General features: G+C 33.8%; 2 protein-coding genes across 2 annotated transcripts; one reads left to right on the top strand and one right to left on the bottom strand.

The window, feature by feature from the left end:
• Positions 1-7706: 7706 nt before the first annotated feature.
• LOC139898623 (histone acetyltransferase of the MYST family 2) lies at positions 7707-15548 on the bottom strand. Its single transcript, XM_071881376.1, has 9 exons — positions 15289-15548; positions 14287-14375; positions 14110-14169; positions 12810-13019; positions 12480-12548; positions 11803-11964; positions 11600-11693; positions 8655-8797; positions 7707-8028 (listed from the first exon to the last, which is right to left on the bottom strand). Exons 1-9 carry the CDS (start codon positions 15425-15427, stop codon positions 7825-7827), a joined length of 1170 nt encoding a protein of 389 aa, XP_071737477.1. The 5' UTR covers positions 15428-15548; the 3' UTR covers positions 7707-7824.
• A 2982-nt stretch (positions 15549-18530) lies between these two features.
• On the top strand, positions 18531-19481 carry LOC139902093 (uncharacterized). The gene is made up of 2 exons (XM_071884748.1): positions 18531-18713; positions 18780-19481. Exons 1-2 carry the CDS (start codon positions 18531-18533, stop codon positions 19479-19481), a joined length of 885 nt encoding a protein of 294 aa, XP_071740849.1.
• The last annotated feature ends 924 nt before the right edge of the window (positions 19482-20405 follow it).

Here is a 20405-nt window from a genome sequence, read left to right as displayed (position 1 = left end):
CACTTTTGTAAATCACTTTTACCAACAATTCCGGATACCGTTAAAAAGAAAAAGTTTTCTAAATCAAAGTGGACCTCTCAATAGGGACTCGTAATCATAATTCAATGTATCTGATAAATCAAGCATTTGATATTATCTTCTAATTCCATCGCTAATCATATTGAAACAAATATGTTCATTTAAAGTATTATACGTTTAATATTTTGTTAACATTCTCAAACTGTTATATATACATATACCTATACATATTCATATCCAATTAAATAATAGTTCGTGAATCGTCGTAATTTGGTCGAGGTTAAATGAATGTATGAACACCGTTTAAAATTCTTGAGATTCAACTTACAAATTTTGCTTATCGTGTCGGGAATATATAAAGATTAAAGTTTAAATTTGGTCAGAAATTTCCGGGTTGTCACATAGACTGTTACCTATTACCTTTTACTGTTACCTTTTACTGTTCGGCAGCTTTTACTGAAACCGAATTTTGAAATGCCGGTTTTCAATTTTAAACTACTCTATATAAACCGACATCTATTAGAAGAAACGGATTTATCACTCTCTTCTCCAAACCTAAATTTTAAATTTGTAAACATGTCACCAACTCTTGTTCAGATTAATGTGTATTGGAATGGCCAGTTTTCACCACAATGCAAGTTTTACTATGGGAACAAATATAAGTACTTTCAAAATGTGGATGTTAGTCAATGGACAATTTCAAAGGTGTTTGAGTGGCTGAAAGAAAACACTACGGTAGAACACTCGGGCGTGATGTTTTGGAATGAAGGTAAAGGAAAATTCGAGCATCTTTGCGAGGAAGATGAATGAAATTTAATCAAAAACGAAGCAATTGTGAAAAACCAACCTCTTCCATTGCATCTAATTTAATAATGTGTTAAATTTCTATGTGTTGTATGTGTTGTTTTTGTTTTTAATTATGTTTTTTTTTATTTTCAAAAAAATGTAACCGTGATTTTGATATTAATAAAAGTGTTGTTCAAAAAATTTGTGTTTTGCATCTTACTACTACTAATATTATATTGTTTATAATGTTATTGATTTTAAGGTAATAGTAGTAAAAAAAACTATCAAATCTAAGTTATTTAAGTAAATTAAAGGTTAAAAAATACATAAACCCTAAACCGAAGTTTGAAACTTCGGATTTGACCAAAACCGAAGTTCCAAACTTCGGTTTTGGTTTTCTACTGACACCTCACCCAAAACCGAAGTTCCAAACTTCGGGTTTGGCAAAATCAAAGTTTGGAACTTCGGTTTTACCACTTTCGTAACGTTTTTTGATAAATTTCCATTTTTGCAAGTCTGGTTAAAAAAATTACTATTTTAAAAAGAAAATCAATGTAAAGATGTTATACGGATATAATTGTCTGATTGATCTATATATGGCAATTAGTAGATATCTACGTTTGTAGTTTGTGAGACTTTTTAAATAAATTTTTCACATTTAACAAATGTGACATCCAAGTTTGAAACGTAAATAGGATATAACAAACTTTTTGCATATACTCACGATTATTAATGTAAAACACATTTACCTTTTCACCTTTGATTCATGTTCAAAAAATTTATGTTAATTTTTTTTTTCTTTTGACGCTTTTATGTTGGAGCCGTTTGGATCTTGGGATCGAAAGTTTCGTGAATCGTTGACGTTGGGGATCGAATGAGTCGAACCGGATCGTTTTGGATCGGATTAGAACGAAGCCCTAGAGTCTTGATTCGACTTGGTGGGTTTTTGGTTCAGTTGTAGATGAGAGAAAATGTCTGGGAACTTATTAGGGTTTATGGAACCATCAACCTTCAAATAATGAGGATGCAATCGGGCCGACAGTCGATCGACTGGCCCAACAGTCGGTCGACTGTCTCTTTTCAATTCGTTGATCCGAACTCAGGACTTTTATGCACCAACATTTTAAGTGTTAGTATTAATTTTCTGACACGTTTGAGTTTTATTAATTTTCTGAGACGTTTGAGTGTTATTAGCATTTCCTTTTTTATGCTTTTAAATAGAATAAAGTTTGTGACACTCAAAGATAGGTGTCTAATGTCAAGTTATTTACGCGCTAAAGTGTAAGGAATAATGTTAGCGTCAAAAAATAAAAAATGAAGCTTTTTTGTAGTGAACTAGAAGTCTAGAAGTGAATGCATAAGTCTGGATATATATAGTATACCAAGGTTCTTTCGTCTATGAAGGATAAATAAAATTGAAGAACATGGTGATATATATGTGCAATACTTAAATTTTTGTTAGCCGGAGAAAAATAGCTCGTGGTAAAGATAAGATATCTATAGAACCACTTTGTATTTGTTGCAAAATGGTACTCTAAGGAAGGTGTACGTTATAGTTAGCTGCATTAAGTTTAGTTTAGTTTGTCAGTTTTATATTCGTTTTAATTTAGACATATACGCTCCAAGCCTCCAAGTTAAATTTGCCAAGTCCTGAAAAACGAATACAAATGAACATTTAACCAGGGAGTACATTATTAGCTAGTAAAGCATGCAAATTCGACAACTGTAGTTTATTTGCGGTCTAAATCGGTAAACTGAAAAGTATTGACAATAACCATAACATTCTTAACAATTATCGTTAACACGCTAAGAGAGAATTGAAAAAATTTAAACATTGCGAGTGTTCATCGAAGGAGAAGGGTACGGGGAATCAGATATAGAACTCGAGGGAGAGACTTCGTTAGTTGTAAGATTCTTCTGTTTTCGACAATGATAATAGCAACGACATTGAACCGCATTTTTGCATTCTCCGTGGGTCGCATATCCATGGGCTCTCAGACATATACCAAGACAATTGTCAGAGTCACAAGGGAATTCAAAATGAGTGTCCGTACAAATAGCTTCGTCACCCATAATCAATTGTGTACCTACAAAAATATACTTATGTCACACATTCTTTTAGTAAACAAAGTTCTTAGAACTTATCCATTTAATATTTTAAAACCGTTTCATAATTTCATTGATGAATTTTATAAGTATTAAGACTTGGTACCTATTAAAATTGATTGATTATATTATTACTTAGGACTTAGTACCTACTAAAATAAGGGGACACATATAGATTAATATATAACTTAACTGTCACGATAATAAGGGAATGAAAATTGAAAAATTACCTATTATCATGAAAGACAAAATAAATATGTTGAAAATCACGCTTCGTGTCATCTTGATATTTTATTTGCTTACAACAAATACACTATTATCTGGCGAACGCCTGGCATATATAGTAGAGAGGGCATTAAAGTTTTCAAGCAATTAATACTTGTTGCATTCACCATTGAAACTTTTTTTATGTTATGTAACGTTCAAGCTTCAACTTAAAATAACGTCTTCAATTCAGATATGTAACATATTTCTTATTTAATTATATAACTCTTCTATATCAACATATCTATCTATATCTATATACTAGCTTTTAAGAGCCCGTGCGTGCACGACAACTCTTAATCAAACAAACTGGAACTGTATATGTTATATCAATTAACGGGATGATAAAGAGAGTATCATAAGTATTCTTGTGAATGAAACAATGAGTTGTCAACTTAAAAAAGATCTTTCATTTACTATATGGTTTTTCAATACATAATTTTTGACAAATCCCCAAAATGTTTTCCCTGTCCACCAATTATATTTGGGTTTGTTACCCAACTTAACCCACCCGTATAGCCACCTATACTTTTTTTGGATATGGGGACGTTGCCCCGGAAAAATTCATTAGAACAAAAACAAAGATACAATTACAACGGGTATACCCGAGGGTTGTTTTTAGTGAACAACATAACACTTACATATGACACAAAAATGACTACTTAGATGACAAAAAACAAAACGAAGTGGACTTATTAGTGGACATCCCAACTCCAGATGTCATTATACGTAAAATAAATAACAAAAGAAAAATACCAAAACCAAAACCAAAACTCACCAAGGCTTCCACGAGTAAAATGGTGCAGGCATAAATTAATTTTTGGGCCCAAATTAAACAAAGCATCTTTAGAAGAGCTAATAGCCCATGTATTGACATGTGGACTGGGCCCAATATATCTGATGTAGCAAATACCACGTTGATTAGGGACAAAGACTTTATTCTTCTCAAGGCACACATGAAAACCAAGAATAAGCTTATTATCATCCATGGAGCATATAAAACTAAAATTGATACCAATCATCCAATTGCCATCGTGGACACACCCTGTAAAAGTACCATAAACCAAAATCCACCAATACTCACCCATAAAATAATCTTCACTATTCTTTGAGTTGACCCGTTTACTTTTTGAAGTCAACATAACCATAAAGAACCAAATACTGGAAATAAAAGCAGGCCACACAAAAACATTTTTTAAATTACAAAACTTCACGCTAATTTGGAAATGAAGTCAGCTCCAGTTAAACTTAAAACTATCTTTTCTTCTAAAAGGCTTGCTAGTGGGATTACCTATAATTATTATAAACCTTTTGCACAGACAATTAAGAGTAACATGATAATTAATCCACTATCCATTTAACATCCATAACAGTATAATGCCAGCAACACCAAAAAACATACCACATGAACCCTTTTGCATTATAGTCCACACAAACAATAATACCCAGACTTTGACTTTGAGAAGTCAAACCATAAATCAAATCTTTAAGCAGGTACACGAATAGAACCAGAATCATGTTAAAATAGAACCAAAATCATTTTACGTGTAGTTCTTTTATGAAACACAAAAAATAACCTTTGATGTGACTCTAATCCTGCTTTGCTTGATCAGTATCTTGATCTACAGTATCAAAAGGCATACTAACTGAGGAAAGAACACAAATATGACAGTTTATTAAGTAAATATATTTCAATATATACTGCCGTGTATGAGTACTTAGCTGGTTACGTACCTCAGGGGACCATCTTGTACTAATAGACAACCCAGCCAAGTTCACAACACCATTTGACCATTCGATGCAATATTTCCACTCGGGCTCCTCTGCAATTACAATGCCTGGAAAATCCTTGGCTACAATCGATAAAGGGCATTAAACCATTTACAAGTCAGATAATTGAATCACTTTTAAAATAATTACAGTTTTTTTAATGAAAAACTGAAACGAAGCGACAATGAAAATGATTTTTTGTTCCTTTTGGGAAAAACAAAAATGACATGGATACATTCTATAGAAACATATTTATATTCTCTCTCAGTCAGATTCAGTTAACCACAAGAACTCGAGTTAAGATAATTGACTTTCATACAAAGATTTAGCAATTTTCGTGTATCAGATACAACTCAAGTAATCATTACCTTGTTACCCGGAAAAATAGACTGCGCTTTAGATATTGATCGCGTCAAAACACAGTCGGAACTCATTAAGATTCAGTTGGATATAAATATATTATGACAGGATATGAATATCAGAATATCATGACTGTTTACAATCATACATGTTTACAATCATACATGCTGAAATACGTAAATATATACCCCGAAGTCATAAATGCATATTACATGGTTGTAGAAGCCATTTCAAAATTTAGAGATACAGAACCCACAAATATTAATTACAGTTTAATTATAGTTTAGCAAAATGTGTAGATATAATAAGCACACAGTTTATTAATGCTTAACTTCTACAAAATGCATATCACTGATTTGAACAAAATTATATGAGTTATCTGCAATATTATTTGAATGGTTGCTCATTCGTTTAACTGTAGTATTTACAGAGCCGGGGCATAGCTGAAAGGGACTGGAATGCAAATCTACCCTTTCACTAAATATCAAGTTACCTCCATTTGATTCACATGCTCCATCTTGACATTCAATTGTTTGGCCTAGTAAAGTCAAAACCACAATTCTTTTGAGCAACCTCCGTATAAAGCAACAAAAAAGATCCAGAAAATTCTAACCTCACTCGTATCTTCACTGACCCATAAGCTTTTATGTAGAAATTCTGACCCATGTAACCTTTGGGTAACAACTTTGACCCATATCTATTGACCCAATATAGTCAGCGTAAACTCTAAATACAATCATAAAATTGTAGACTTCAGTAAAAAGTGCGCAACGGTCAATTAAATGAAACCTGCATATATACAGGCAATTGGTCTTGTAATACACTCCTAAAAGACACTAACCAAAAAAGAAAGTTTGAACAGTTCAAGTTCATATAACTACAGGTAATTCATTATAAGATCGCTATCCCAGTAACCCACCCCAATTCTAGGGTAATGGGTCAAAAATAAGAACTGTAGTTCATTATAAGATCATTATAACTACAGTAGGCTTCATAATGGGTCGTGTTAAATTCAGACCTGTGTGTATCGATGTGAAAAAAAACAATAAAATTAAAAATTGAATAAAATTAATGGGAATTAATTGTTGTAATAGCCAGTACAATACTTACCAATCGATAAAATCAACCTATGTGTAATTTATTATATCAATGAACTCGATCAAATAAAACCCGAATCAACGTTAACTATAACTATGAATTCCTAAAAAAAATCTTAAACCAAAAACATGAATTACTAACCTTAGATGATACGGAAGTGAGATAACCTTATCAGACGAACAACATCGATCATGAAACATTTACAGATTAACATGAAAAGCCGGAAGTGAAATAACCTTACCAATCGCTTGATTTTGGGTGGTAGCGAATCCTTGTGGAATTGTCTGGTGTAACGCATCTTAAATAACTCACGAACTGTACCTCCATCGATTCATTCGTTTTATCTGATTGCAGTTCCAGATCCAATTTGCTCTTGAATATATTTTATGGGTACAATCAATGTAACGAATTAATTAGTAGATGTGGCGAGGTTGTTGATAGCCGTCTGTCGGAATTAACGTCGAGGAAGAAGATCTTGGGGTGTTTTGTTGGAGGAGAAAGGTTATGCCGGTATGTGAGAGAGAATTTCTTAAATATAAGTCGTAATTAACCCAAGTGGCAAATAGGGTAGAGACACTTGTCGCATTTTGGTAATTAACATGATTAATTAAGGACTAATAACAAATTTACACGTGGAGATAGTTGATGGGATTGATGTGAAAGCGACACGTGACAGTAAGCCACATGCTTTGTAATGCTTTGTAAAGGGTAGGGAAGATAGAGATATTATAAATACTAAATATTATATGAATATATGATATGATGTAAGATTGTATTTAAGTCCAATGATAAAGCATGTTTAATAAAAATGTAGTTACAGAAATTGAAATGAATTTTAACACCCGATTAGTTGAAGTTTTAATGTGATAAAATTACGACAAATTGTTTTCAAGTTGGTGTCAAATTTAGGACAAATTGTCATAATTGGTTGAGGAATTTCAAAGTCTATGGTGTATTTGTTGCAAACACCAACTACACAGTTTCTTCATCAGTATTAAAGTAGTATATATATATATATATAAAAAAGCCATGAATCTATTGTTATCAGAAGACACAGTAACATCAAACCCATCTATCTTGATTAACAACAATATCGACGTCTGTTGCTCATACCAAACAAAGATCTGAATACAACTTTAGAAATTTGCTAACGATAGCCCTTAGGGTTGTCGTTAGTGCGCTTAAAAGTGTTGTAAATTCTAGTAACCGCCTCATGAAAGTCAATGTTTAACTTCCAGGTACAACCATTTCATGCACACTAAAGACAGCCCTAAGGGCTGCCATTAGCAAAATCCCTTTGGATAACCAAGGTTTTCCACTTAACAAAACAGACAGTATAAGTCATCAACCAGCTTAACATATACCACACGAAAACAATCGTCTCTAAAAGTACAGGGAGGCCTTTAGCTTTACCAACGATCGTTAACCTTGTTCTTTGTAAGGAGTCCAAATCAATTTGCTAACATCGACTTCAAGACCACCACGACCTGCAGCTTTTAGATGACGATCTAGCACTTTCGGATCTGCACATATCACGTGCTGACCTTTTCTGTACTGTATCAGTTCTAACGCCTGAAGAGTTGCCAATATGTCTTCTGCCCTAATGGCTGTCATGTCACTAAGCTCCTGCATTAACAAACGGAATATTAAGGTCCCGTTTGGCTCACAGAATCCAATGGGATTCCGGCAGAATTGGAATTGAATTTAGGCACGACGTGTGTCAAAACAAGTCGAATGGGTCAATTTAGACATATAGAAAACAATTTGACCCGTTTATAGGTAAATGGGTCATTTTATGCTATATAAATCATCTCTATATGTTAAATCGATGAAAATAGAATGTTCAAGTAAACAGAATGTCGAATGGGTCGAACAGGTCAGACAGTTGAAAAGTTTAGTAAACTATATTGACATATGCATAAATCCCCCTATATCATTTTCTAACCAAAAAAGAATCTTTTCTAGTTGGAACCTTGCCTTTCAAAAAAAAAAGAAAAAAAAAATTTGTAGTAATATAGGATCTGTAAATTATTCTTGGCATATCAGTTATTTATAAAACTCAAAAGAAGGAAGATCCTCTATGGAAAAACTCCAATATGGGGCCACCCGTTTGCAACCGGTTATTGCGTGAACTATTCTCTGAGTACTCATTACACTACCTACTGCATTATTATTCTCCATCCACTAGTATCGTATATGCATATCAAATTATAAATACCTATATCTATATGTACGTGAACTTAGTAACAAACCTTGATTGATATGTTGCCTTTGTGCTTTTTCAAAATGTCTAAAAGAACCCTGGTCCAATATCCCCTGTAGCTAAGCAATCCCAGGTCAGAAAGAGGCCTTTCGGGTGTCCCAACTTTACCTTCTTTCTTTGAAAGTTCATACGCTACACAATCAGATCAGCCATATGACAGAAATCAAATATATAAGCAAACAATTAAATTCGAAAACTAAACGGTTCCATATTTCATCAATAATAACTGTAGAAGTGATCTGTAAATAAAACTAAAATAAACATTTGTGACTTATCCTTCTAGAACAGTTGTTGTTGTTTGTTTCTTCTTCTATAACAGTGTTCATAGAGAACATAAATCCAATAAACTTTCCTATCAAAATTTCAAAAGATATTAAAGAATCTGTTGCTTTCTTATAAAACACAATTATATATTGCATATTGTTTGTTCATTATGAGAATTTTTCATAGCATATTAATAAATGAATAATGGATTAGGTTACACTGTACCATGAACACGGTCTACAAATTTATTAACAGAGATGAGTTAGCTGAGCCTTTTTGTAACCTATGTACAAGCTGGAAAGAATTTGCGATCAATAACAATTGTGCTTAATACGGCTAACGAGGAGAAGGATGTGTCTAATATGAAAAACTAGTTCTGGGGCTGACTTTGAACCTATAAATGAAACTAGTGGGGACAATGTTGAAGCCGATTTTAGCGAGTAATTTCCGACCATGATGTCGTGTTTGGGACACCTATCAAAGTGATGAATTCGGGTGAACCACAAAATGTTTTGGAAGATCCGGTGGGTAACGCGGTTACTAGTGATCTGTGAGTTAAAACTTTTGCTAACTTACCAATACCAAATTGATTTAAAAGGAAGTATACTTTTTGTATTCTAGAAGATCCTACTAGCAGTGGCTGATATTGGATGAATATTTTGAGGGGGGGCAAGATTATTTACGGGTTGAGTTTATATACATAGTACATCTAAACGATAATATCTAATTATTAGTTTTATAGTTCAGCTATAAACAAACTAGCTAATTATTAAAATATATACATTATTAGATAAAAAGAAGTACGGTAACAAATATGGAGTATAAATCCAAATATTTAATTAATACACGGAGTAGTAATAATTAATAATTATAATTTATAATTTTATAATATGTAAAGATATAAATCTATATAAACTACTGTATAAAGTGTAGCTTATACTCTATGATGATAAAGACAAGTCACTTATTCAAAATGAACTTCTTATTATTTATTTAGTATCTCCATCATGTGGTCTAATATAAAACACATAAAGAAAGCCTTTTTCTTCCTTCATCCACTTCCTCTCAGTTTCTCTCCTATGTTTTCTTCTTCAAAACATCTTCAAGTATTGTAATATACTGTAAACCGTTCCAAATACACACTACTTACCCAAAATCCAGGGAGGATGAGTGCCCCTTCCAGCCTCCGCTAAGATCCGCCCCCGCCTACTACTAGTGATGGTGCAGATGCTGCAATTCCGTTGTCTTCAGCATTAGAAGTTAATGAGTGTTTAGGGAACGCAATATATGAAAAAGAATGATTGGACGAAAGATGGCCTCCAAAAGACCATGATGAATTCGAAAGAGGCTTCTTTTTCTTCAAGATACTTATGAAGATGACGAGGACAGTGATGTTGAAAAGAAGGTGACTCGAGAAATGGAAGTTTTTTGTAGTGACTTCGGAATCGGGATTACAGGCTCGCTACCAAGAAAGGCAATATTGGCTTTTTTTTTAAAAGACGTCAAGTCTAGATAGCTCATTTGCTTGTTTTGTAGTTTTGCCGTTATGGCTGATATGTGGAATTCATCCACAGACGTTGCTTATCTGATTTTGTAGGTTATAATATTTACTACGTGGCCCTGACCTTTTACCCATAGAATTGCAACAAACTCCAAACCATATGCAGATATTACAAATTACAATAACTGTTATATAAAAAGATAAGCTTCACAAGTATGGCTGGCAAACACGACCCATTCTTCAAAAGATGGGTCAGTTGGGTTGACTATCGGTTTCCAGCGGGTTCATCGGAATTATGATTAAGTATGAAAGCAGACCCAAACAGGTCTTTATATTATATCTTCAAAAAGTAAAGTGGGTCCAACGGGTCAGACAAATGGGTCTGAACAATTAAAGACCATAACATCCAGTTTATTGATATTTTTATTTACCGTCAGTATGTGACCGACGTAACAACCACTTAAAGGAGTTCTATCCATTTATATAATTTAATGCACTTAATGCGTAACTGTTCTCTTTAACAATTTAATTTTAATTATTGATTAAACTTGAAAAATTAATAGTCTTTTTAGTTAAGTTTCTTTGTTTTTTAACAGTTTGAAAATTTTACTATTAAATATAATATTTATAAATCTATTACGTAAAATGGTCAAAAATATACGTAAAACATAGACGTGAAAAGAAAATTGTAGACGTAAACGTAAAAATTATAAGTAAAACGTAATACGAACACGAACAAGAAAACATATCTTAAAATAAACACGTAAACATAAACGTCGAGTTAATGTTTCGAGTTAATGTTTCAGTTTTTAGTTTCATGTTTCAATTTCACGTGTCAGTTTTAAATTTCACCTTTCTGTTTTCATTTCGGGTTTCAATTATTAAGATTCGCGTTTCAATTTTCATTTCGGGTTTCAGGTTTAAAATACAGTTTTCATTTCAGGTTTCAGGTTTCAAAAAAATTATGAAGAAAAGTAGGTCTCGACCCAATCAGACCAACCTGACCCGGGTCTCGACCCAACCAGACCCGGGTCTCGACCCAACCCGTTAGACCCATTTAAAAGTAGACCCGTTTCGACCCAAACCCATTTGATCTTTGACCCAACCCGACCCGTTTTCCAGGTAGATTCACAAGTGAGTTGAAGCAATTAGAAAGAAAGGGAACTCACAAAAAGCGATAAGGAACTTTCCGTAGCCTTTCCTCTGATAAGGAGGAAGAGTTAGAATGCATGCTAGATTGTATGACTCCTCTGAATGCTTCTCCTGCAATATCAACAACGGAATACAGAAACGATTTAATCCATTAAGTTTTCCAAAATTGGTTTATTATTATGGAACAATTCAATGATGGAATCTTGAATAGATATTTTACCTTGGAGAAATAGCCAACCATGTGGCAGCCACGATCATCACACTCACATAGAACGTAAAATAAAAACAAGTCAACATCATAATAGAGGGTCTTGTGATCAAGAAACAATTTTGCCAGATAACAAAGATTTTGGCCATAAACCTTGTTCTTTTTCCCATCAACCTGTATAAGATGCAGTTAAAATGCACATTATTAATATGAACTGTAAGGTGTAGATATAACCAAATATCCTTTGATGCCTTTTTCTAAGATACTAAAACTTTAGCATGTGAAAACAAACATCATGTACTACGAAATGGCTAAAACAGAAAGCTCATTTAATTATTCACTGTCAGAGAATTAGCTTCTTTGTTTATCGGAACAACATCAAAGAATTAGGTTCATGAAATTTAATACACAAAATTTGAATCAAATAATATGTAAATCCAACACATTTAGATCATCAAGGAATAGCCCTACAATTTACTGGTGCACGACTTTTTTAATTGGTTAATGAGGGTGCATCAGCTAAAAAGTTAATAATGGTCAAAGACATTAACAAATTAAGTGTTCAAGTCTTCTGAATAACTGATTGTACAATAGAATTCCTTAAACAGCCCAAATAAAAGCTAATATGAGTGCATACAGTATGCATGAAATGGTTAGATTGTTTAAGTCATAAAATTACAAGAACATACCTCAAACATTGACAGGGTACCACTACGATATATCTCGTCACCAGGGGGATGCTTGAGATCACATTTTCTCTATAACACAAAAAAAAAAAAAAAAGAATTACATAATTATATTACTCCTTTATAAGCTTAAAAGTAAGAAGGGGGAAAGACTGCATTACAAACAGCAAATGTTGAAAACTCAGCTAGATATAACATGTCTCGTTTAGTACTTCTACAATTATATGGCATGTTGGTTAATATGTAACTATCTTCTTCCTCCTCGGTCTTCACAGGCATGTGATGATCTAAAATTTATAAAACAAGAAAAACTAAAAAAAATAAAAAGGTTACCATATGCCTCTGAAGCTGCTCCTTGCGCTTCATGAAATTCAGACAAAATTCACAAAAGTAGAGATTAAGAGAGTCATTGTATTCTGGTGGGAAAGGGGAAAAGTACCACGTCTCGATTTCGTACTTTCCAAGTTCTATAGTCGCGATGTTTTTAACTTTTGTGAACTCTTCATGTTCACGTAAGCTGGCAGCATCAAGCTCTTCATGCCCCTACAGAACCAATAAAAATTGAAGATTCAGAAATTATAAATGAAAATTCACCAACTTAAGTAAATGTATGCAACCTGGTAAATTCCAACATAAGGCTCAGAGGCATATTTATTTATGTCTAAAGAAGCACTCCATTTATTCACAAAATCAACTTATTGTACTCTAATATAGTGGATTTTAATTTAATGTATAAATAAATCTAGAACCAATGATAATATAATGTAGGTAATTTAAATCTCGAAACAATATATCATAAGACATTCCATTAATAATGAAAACAGTCCAAGATTAGTAAAGGTGAAACTTTTGACCCACTTAAGTATTGGTGTGTCAATTTGGGTTAAGTGCTTACATTTTTTACCTGTTGAAAAGGTCAAACCTCAGTAAGATAAATAAAAACTTGATTTCAGGGAAACGGGTCAAAAGTCCCTCAGAGTGTAGTTTATACATTATATAACCTCTGGCACGTACAGCCCATAATTCAGAAGAATTATGTAATTAGTAGTGAATTATTTTAACTTGTAAGCATACTTGACACACTAACTTCTTAATTTATATAACAATTTTTAAAATATATATTTGGAGGAAATTCTTTTCATATCGAACCCATCCAGCTTTGACCAGCAGCATAATTTACAAATTCTGACCTGTTAACTGGTCCACCCATTTAGCCACCTCTAAATTAATATGATCAATAGAACTATAGAAGAAATAATATACTTTTCACTGGATACACATACCAATATTTTTTCCCCCCCAAATTTGTCATTTCACCAAAGATACAGTCATATTTGTTAAACAAGTCTTCTTAACAGAAATTGATTAACGGAGCGCCAATCTGTTATGTGATTCCAATTGTTGGTCAAAAGTTCAAAGTTGGACGTTACTGTACTATCTACAGATTAAAACTTAGTATAGGTACAAGTGTACAACTGGTGTAATTTACCCAATGCTTTATTTATATAAATGATCCATTTTAAAATCCACAGATTAAAGGCCATAACAAATTTTACCCACTCAATCAATTTAGCCTTCATTAAGCACATTAATTAACATACGTAAGAAATAACAGAAAAAAAAAAAAACAAACCTCAACATGTGTCTCGTCAATCTTACGTTTCTGGTGGCGTGTCATTTTCAAACCTGTTACCTAGATACATCAATGCCAAGAAACAAAGTAAGGTCAGGTCACTTTCAACCTTCAACAGATGAATCGAAAAATATAACAAAAAATACAACCAGAATAAGAGTGTAAATCACAAACTACCTTGTCTTCCACCTTTTCATCTACATCGTTTTCTACTGAATCAAGATCAAGTTGTTCAAGTCTAACCCATTCATCAAGTCTCCTATTGACTGTCAACAATAACAAGTGAGCTCATCACATGTCATCAAACAGAAAAGAAAGAAAACAATACTGCCACAAGCATACACTATTATTTCATACTGTAAAGCATCAGCTGCATACATTAATACCAAACAACTAGGCATCTTTCAAACTTAACAGCCCTCTCCAGTATGCAAATTTAAACCATTTCAAGTTGCACCACTAAACTTTAGTGTTGGTGATTGTGCTAATATTTTACCTGCATGGATCTATATTTAAACATTCAGTGATTGTGATTGTGCTAATGTCTTACTCCATACCTACAAACATTTATATTTATATACATATTAAAATTAAACTTTTAGTGATAGATACAAACTATAGTGCTACAAGCCTACAAAGCATGCCCAAATTCACTGTTACAGACTGATATTATTCCAGATGGGCACGAAATTTTTGAGCTTGATTAATAATTTGAAGTTTTACCATATGAGTGACGTACACTAGTGTGTATAAAGTCTATAGAATTAAAACTTTCTCAAGATGGGTATCGTTTTCACGTATACGGCGTATTTACTAGGATTAATGCATACCTTAGATGTGGTTGTAAAAGCAGAAAATGATATATACAGCCACGTCAGCAATTGTAGAAGAATAAAAATACTGAATAGCTAACCTAACTCTCTCGTATCAACCATAATGAAACTTAAGCTTTCATTAGTGTAAGAAAAAAGTATTCTTTACCTCAATAACTCAATTAATGTTATCCAAACCTAAATAATTGTATAATAACAATGATTACCAGCAGCTATTAGTTATGGTTTCAAAGCCTTACGTTACTCTTGCAAAAAAGCCCTAATTCATAAACCCTAGGTACAGACATAAATAAAATTGAAAGCATACAGATATGAAATAACTTGAAATCAATAGTAAGAAACGTACACTCGGTGTAATGAACGTAGTATTCGTAGTCATTAGGTCCACCGCCGTGAAGTCGCCGGCGTTCAATAACTTTAACGGGATGATGTTTGCCGTCTCTCCACCGGCACAAAACACGAGTGCCCACTTCTAATGGTTGCATGACTTAAATTCTTTCGATTATGATGATGAATTCCGACCAATAATAACGTTAATTTCAGATTTAATTTGAGATTTAGACGATTTTATTATATATAGGTACTGCTATGCTATGCTATGCTATTTGTGATTTTGCCCCCAAAGTCCGGAACGTAAATTGAAAGAGAAATTCTACAACCACTCACTATTTTTACACAATAATACCCACACACTGACGTGGCTAATGACTTGGCCCACTTAATGTTCCACGTAAATAAAGGAGAGAAAGTAATTGCCCGTTTTAAAATGGTTAATTATTATAAACTAGAAAAAATCCGACCGCGCGTTGCTGCGGTTGTATTCGACGCGCGATCCAATTTGAATATACGATGTTCGTTTCGCGTATAGTTAGTCGTGTTGTATATGTATATATATGTATGTAATATAGCCCGAAATATTTATTTTTTTTTAACGATGTCCGTTTCGCGTATAGTTAGTCGCGTTGTGTTCGTAAAATTATTTCGAGTTGAACGGTGGTCTCCGAAAAATTTAACTCGCACCGAGCGTGAATATAGGGCCCGTTATTTAGTGTTTTTTTAACGATGTCCGTTTTGCATATAGTTAGTCCCGTTGGGTTCGTGAGATTTTTTCGAGTTGAACGGTGGGCTCGGAAAAATTTAACTCGCACCGAGCGAGAAGATAGGACCCGTTATAAATTCGAGTGGAGTAAGGTTTTTTTATTTTAATTAACTTATAAATTTACGTTTTTTACCCCTGAAAAAGTGTAAAGTTGAGGGGTTGTTGTGTAATTTGTGCGAAAGTTGGAGGACCATTTGTAGTGTGAACGCAAACTCAAAACGACAACTCGGTAAAACTGAAACGACCAAATTGGGGGAGGTTTAGTATATAAGATTAAAATAATTATAATTATTTTATTTACCTTTTTTTTTATAATTTGATTATTATATTCAAATAAAAATAAAATAATACCCAACTAATAACCTTTTCATTCTTTCAGTTATCACCCAAAAACATAAGAATCTCTTTTTTTCCCAAAAGTAATCTCTTTCTTCCAAAAAGTTAAATTTCTCTAACATTTATTGTTAATTATATAGAGCTATAACATTAGAAGAGAAGTTGTATTATTAGGTCACTCCCTATCGTAACTAAACTATTCATCCTCTTAACCTTCCACATCGGCGTCACATCAACACCAATATCCTATAACTAACTCATAACTAAACACTCCCTATCATGGCTAAAACAATACTCCTCTTAATATACAACGTACAAGCAATAAAGCATCAAGTCCAACAATAAAAAACACTGGGACCCGCAATTCCTATACCTCTTCCGTTAAATCTATGGTGAAAGCGGGTAACTAACGCAGGTAACTAAGTGGTGCCTATGGTTAGTTACGGGTAATGAGCGGGTAATGGGCGGGTAACTAACCATAGGGGGCGGTCTTAGGCCACTCCCTATCGTAACTAAACTATTCATCCTCTTAACCTTCCACATCAGCGCCACATCAACACCAATATCCTATAACTAACTCATAACTAAACACTCCCTATCATGGCTAAAACAATACTCCTCTTAATATACAACGTACAAGCAATAAAGCATCAAGTCCAACAATAAAAAGCACTGGGACCCGCAATTCCTATAACTCATCCGTTAAATCTATGGTGAAAGCGGGTAACTAACGCGGGTAACTAAGTGGTGCCTATGGTTAGTTACGGGTAATGAGCGGGTAATGGGCGGGTAACTAACCATAGGGGGTGGTCTTAGAGGGTAAAACACACAACAGGAGCTGGAAAATCTTGAAAATATAAAGAACACAAAACTTGGTAGCAAGTAACAAACTTCGAACCAAAAGCCTAACTTAATTGCTGAATTTTTTTGTAGATTACCATCAAATGATTGAGTAAAGGGAAATTCCCCAAAATACACTTTTTTAAAAAGTTTTATTCCAAAATACACTTTTAGAAGAAAAAAAATTGTCTATTTGCACCATTAAGTCGACCACCCGTTGGGTCGACTACCTCTATACCCGGTCGACCACACCAAATTTCAATGTGGTCGACCACCGTTTATAACTGTCAAGGTCGATTTCTGTTGGCTATAGGTCGACCACTATATTCGACCCCAAAAAACACGGGCGACCTTAATGATGGTCGAGTATACAAAAAGACACTGAAATAGCGAGTTGGGATAACAAAATTCAAATTTCAACTCTAACAAAAATTCGCTCCACAAGCCCTAGTTACGAACCCTGATTCATCAACCCTCATTCATTGCAGATTCAATCAAGAGATCACTTCAATAGTTTGTAGATAAACCCTAATTCCATCGTCAGTGTATCTATTTCGTCCCTAGATTCAATCAAGAGTTCCCTTCAAAGATGACAGATATTGAGGTAAAACCTATTTCGTTGTTGTATGTATATGTTAGTTTATCTGTATGTGTATATATGTGTATATATGTATATCTATGTATGGGTCCCTGTATTTATATCTATGTGTGTATGGATGTATTTGTATGTGTGTACATGTCAGTATATGTATATGTATATGTATATGTATATGTATATGTATATGTATATGTATATGTATATGTATATGTATATGTATATGTATATGTATATGTATATGTATATGTATATGCAGATATACAATTCTCCCATTGTTTTTGCTAAAGTGTATATATCTGTATATGCTTATGGGGATGCCTTAGGTCAGAAGATCACTTGCATACACGACCATTCAAAGGGTCGACTGCCAAAAACATACACTATAGTCGACCCCATTTTGGTTCGCCTATAGTTGAATAAAACTGTAGTCGACCAGAAAGAAGGTCGACTATAGTGTATTTGCTTTTCAATTGTATGTACCTGTATGTATGTGTATGTATATTAACATTTATGTATAATGACATTATCATTGTCTGATTACAGGTTTGGTTCGAGGCCAAGGTCACCATTCGAAGCAAGATGTCTCTTATAAGGGAGATTAAGAACAAACTCACTCCGGCTCAGACAAAGATTTTCAGAGAGACGTGTTTCGGTCATTGGTTATATATAAAGTGTGTCTAAAAGGGTTAAAAGTTACGAGTGGCACTACTGGAAAATGTGCAAAGCGTATAGAAAATCTGATTTTGATCACCACTATGGTATACTAGCACGACGTATCCCAGACAGTGCACGTACACTCACTACTGTTGGCCTCAACAGATGGTCTAGACATCATGCAGATCGTGTTCGGTATGCTTACCTAACTTCTAATAGTGCAGAGTCAATGAACGCACTGTCAGTTCATGCGAGGAAACTCCCGATTACAATGCTTCTTGAATTCTTTAGAACTTCAGTTCAACAATAGTTTTGGGAACACCGAAACACTGCTGATGGTTTAACAACACCTGTCACACCATATGCAGAGCATAAGCTTGGTAAAAGAAATCGTAAGTCTATTAGTTGGACTGTCAAACTGATATCACAAGTTAAGTTTGAGGTATTGGATATGAAAAAAGGCGGTAAAGTCAATCTACAAGATAAAACTTGCACATGTAAACAATGGCAGTTTTCCGGTATACCCTGTGGACATGTAATGGCAGTAGCAAGGTATTTTGTCCTACGTAACGTTACTACACACGTTCAGAAGTATTTCCACACTGAAACGTACAAGTCGGCATACATGGAAGATATTAACCCGCTAGATCATATTTCTGAATGGATAGATCCAGGACACCTACAAACCGTCCTACCGCCATTGGTTACAAAGCGACAATCGGGTAGACCGAAGAGTACTGCTCGTATACCATCCCAAGGAGAGGACAAAGACAATTTCAAATCTAAAAGAAAATGCAGTCGTTGCTTGGAATATGGACATACTAGATCAACTTGCACCACACATTATGATCTTTCTGAAGGTAAACAAAAGTCCAAGTGTAACTCAAAAACAAAGGCAAAGCCGAAGGGGTTGTTAAAGGGCAAGGGTAAAGGAAAACGTGAAGACTCATGCTCAACACAATTTGGCTCCACTTACAATTTGAGTGATGATTACCTTCTTCTTTGTGTTTAAAATGTGTTTAACAGTCATGAATGTTAGGTATGTGTGTTCGTATGTTTTCTGTTTAACTGTCGTGTATGTTATATGTCTGTAAGTTGTGTTATTTGTTGTGTAATCCATAAATGTAGTATGAGATAATATATAATATTTGTTGTTCAAATTAAAGTTTAATTCACTAAATTGGATGGTAACACAACACATAATGGTAAATAAATCTCCAAGGTACATTGAAGGTACATTGCTAACACAGTAAACTTAAATAAAAACCTTATCTAAATTCGCAATAATCTTATCTGATATATCTTATCCACTAGTAGTATGTTTTTATGATTAGTCGACCAACTTATCGGTTGACTATAAAGCAACTGTGGTCGACTATGTTAGTCGACCGAGTTTAGGCCTACAATTCGGTCGACCCTTAGGTCGACCATATAACTGAAGTAGTCGACCAACAACAATGAAGAATGGAGGTCGACTACCTTGAAAACTAAAGTGGTCGACCGGGTAAAGGGGTAGTCGACCCACTGAGTGGTCGACCTAACGGTGTAAATAGACAATTTTTTCCCCGAAAGTGTATTTTGGAATAAAAGTTTAAAAAATAATGTATTTGGGCGAATTTCCCTTGAGTAAAAGTATAATCATGTCATTATGTTCCAATAATAATTGGAGGTGATTACTTGACGTGGATTAGTGGATGTATAAGGCCTAGTAGATGTACAAGTCAATCTGCCATATCATTGTGTAGATTTAATTGTGTTAATTCATTAAAACTGCTGGTGAATAAATCCACACAACGGTTAATTTTGGTCAAAAAATTGACTCAATTGTATAATTCTTTATATATCATTGTGAGTATTTAATTGTGTTAATTCATTCGTATCTGGTTTTGAAGCAACACCAGCAATTTTGAGGAAGAAAGAGATTCTTGTAATTTGG

Source organism: Rutidosis leptorrhynchoides, chromosome 3, assembly GCF_046630445.1.
Source record: "Rutidosis leptorrhynchoides isolate AG116_Rl617_1_P2 chromosome 3, CSIRO_AGI_Rlap_v1, whole genome shotgun sequence".
NCBI lineage: Eukaryota > Viridiplantae > Streptophyta > Magnoliopsida > Asterales > Asteraceae > Rutidosis > Rutidosis leptorrhynchoides.
The sequence above is the reverse complement of the archived record's forward strand: the minus strand, read 5'-3'. Positions and strand labels throughout refer to the sequence as shown.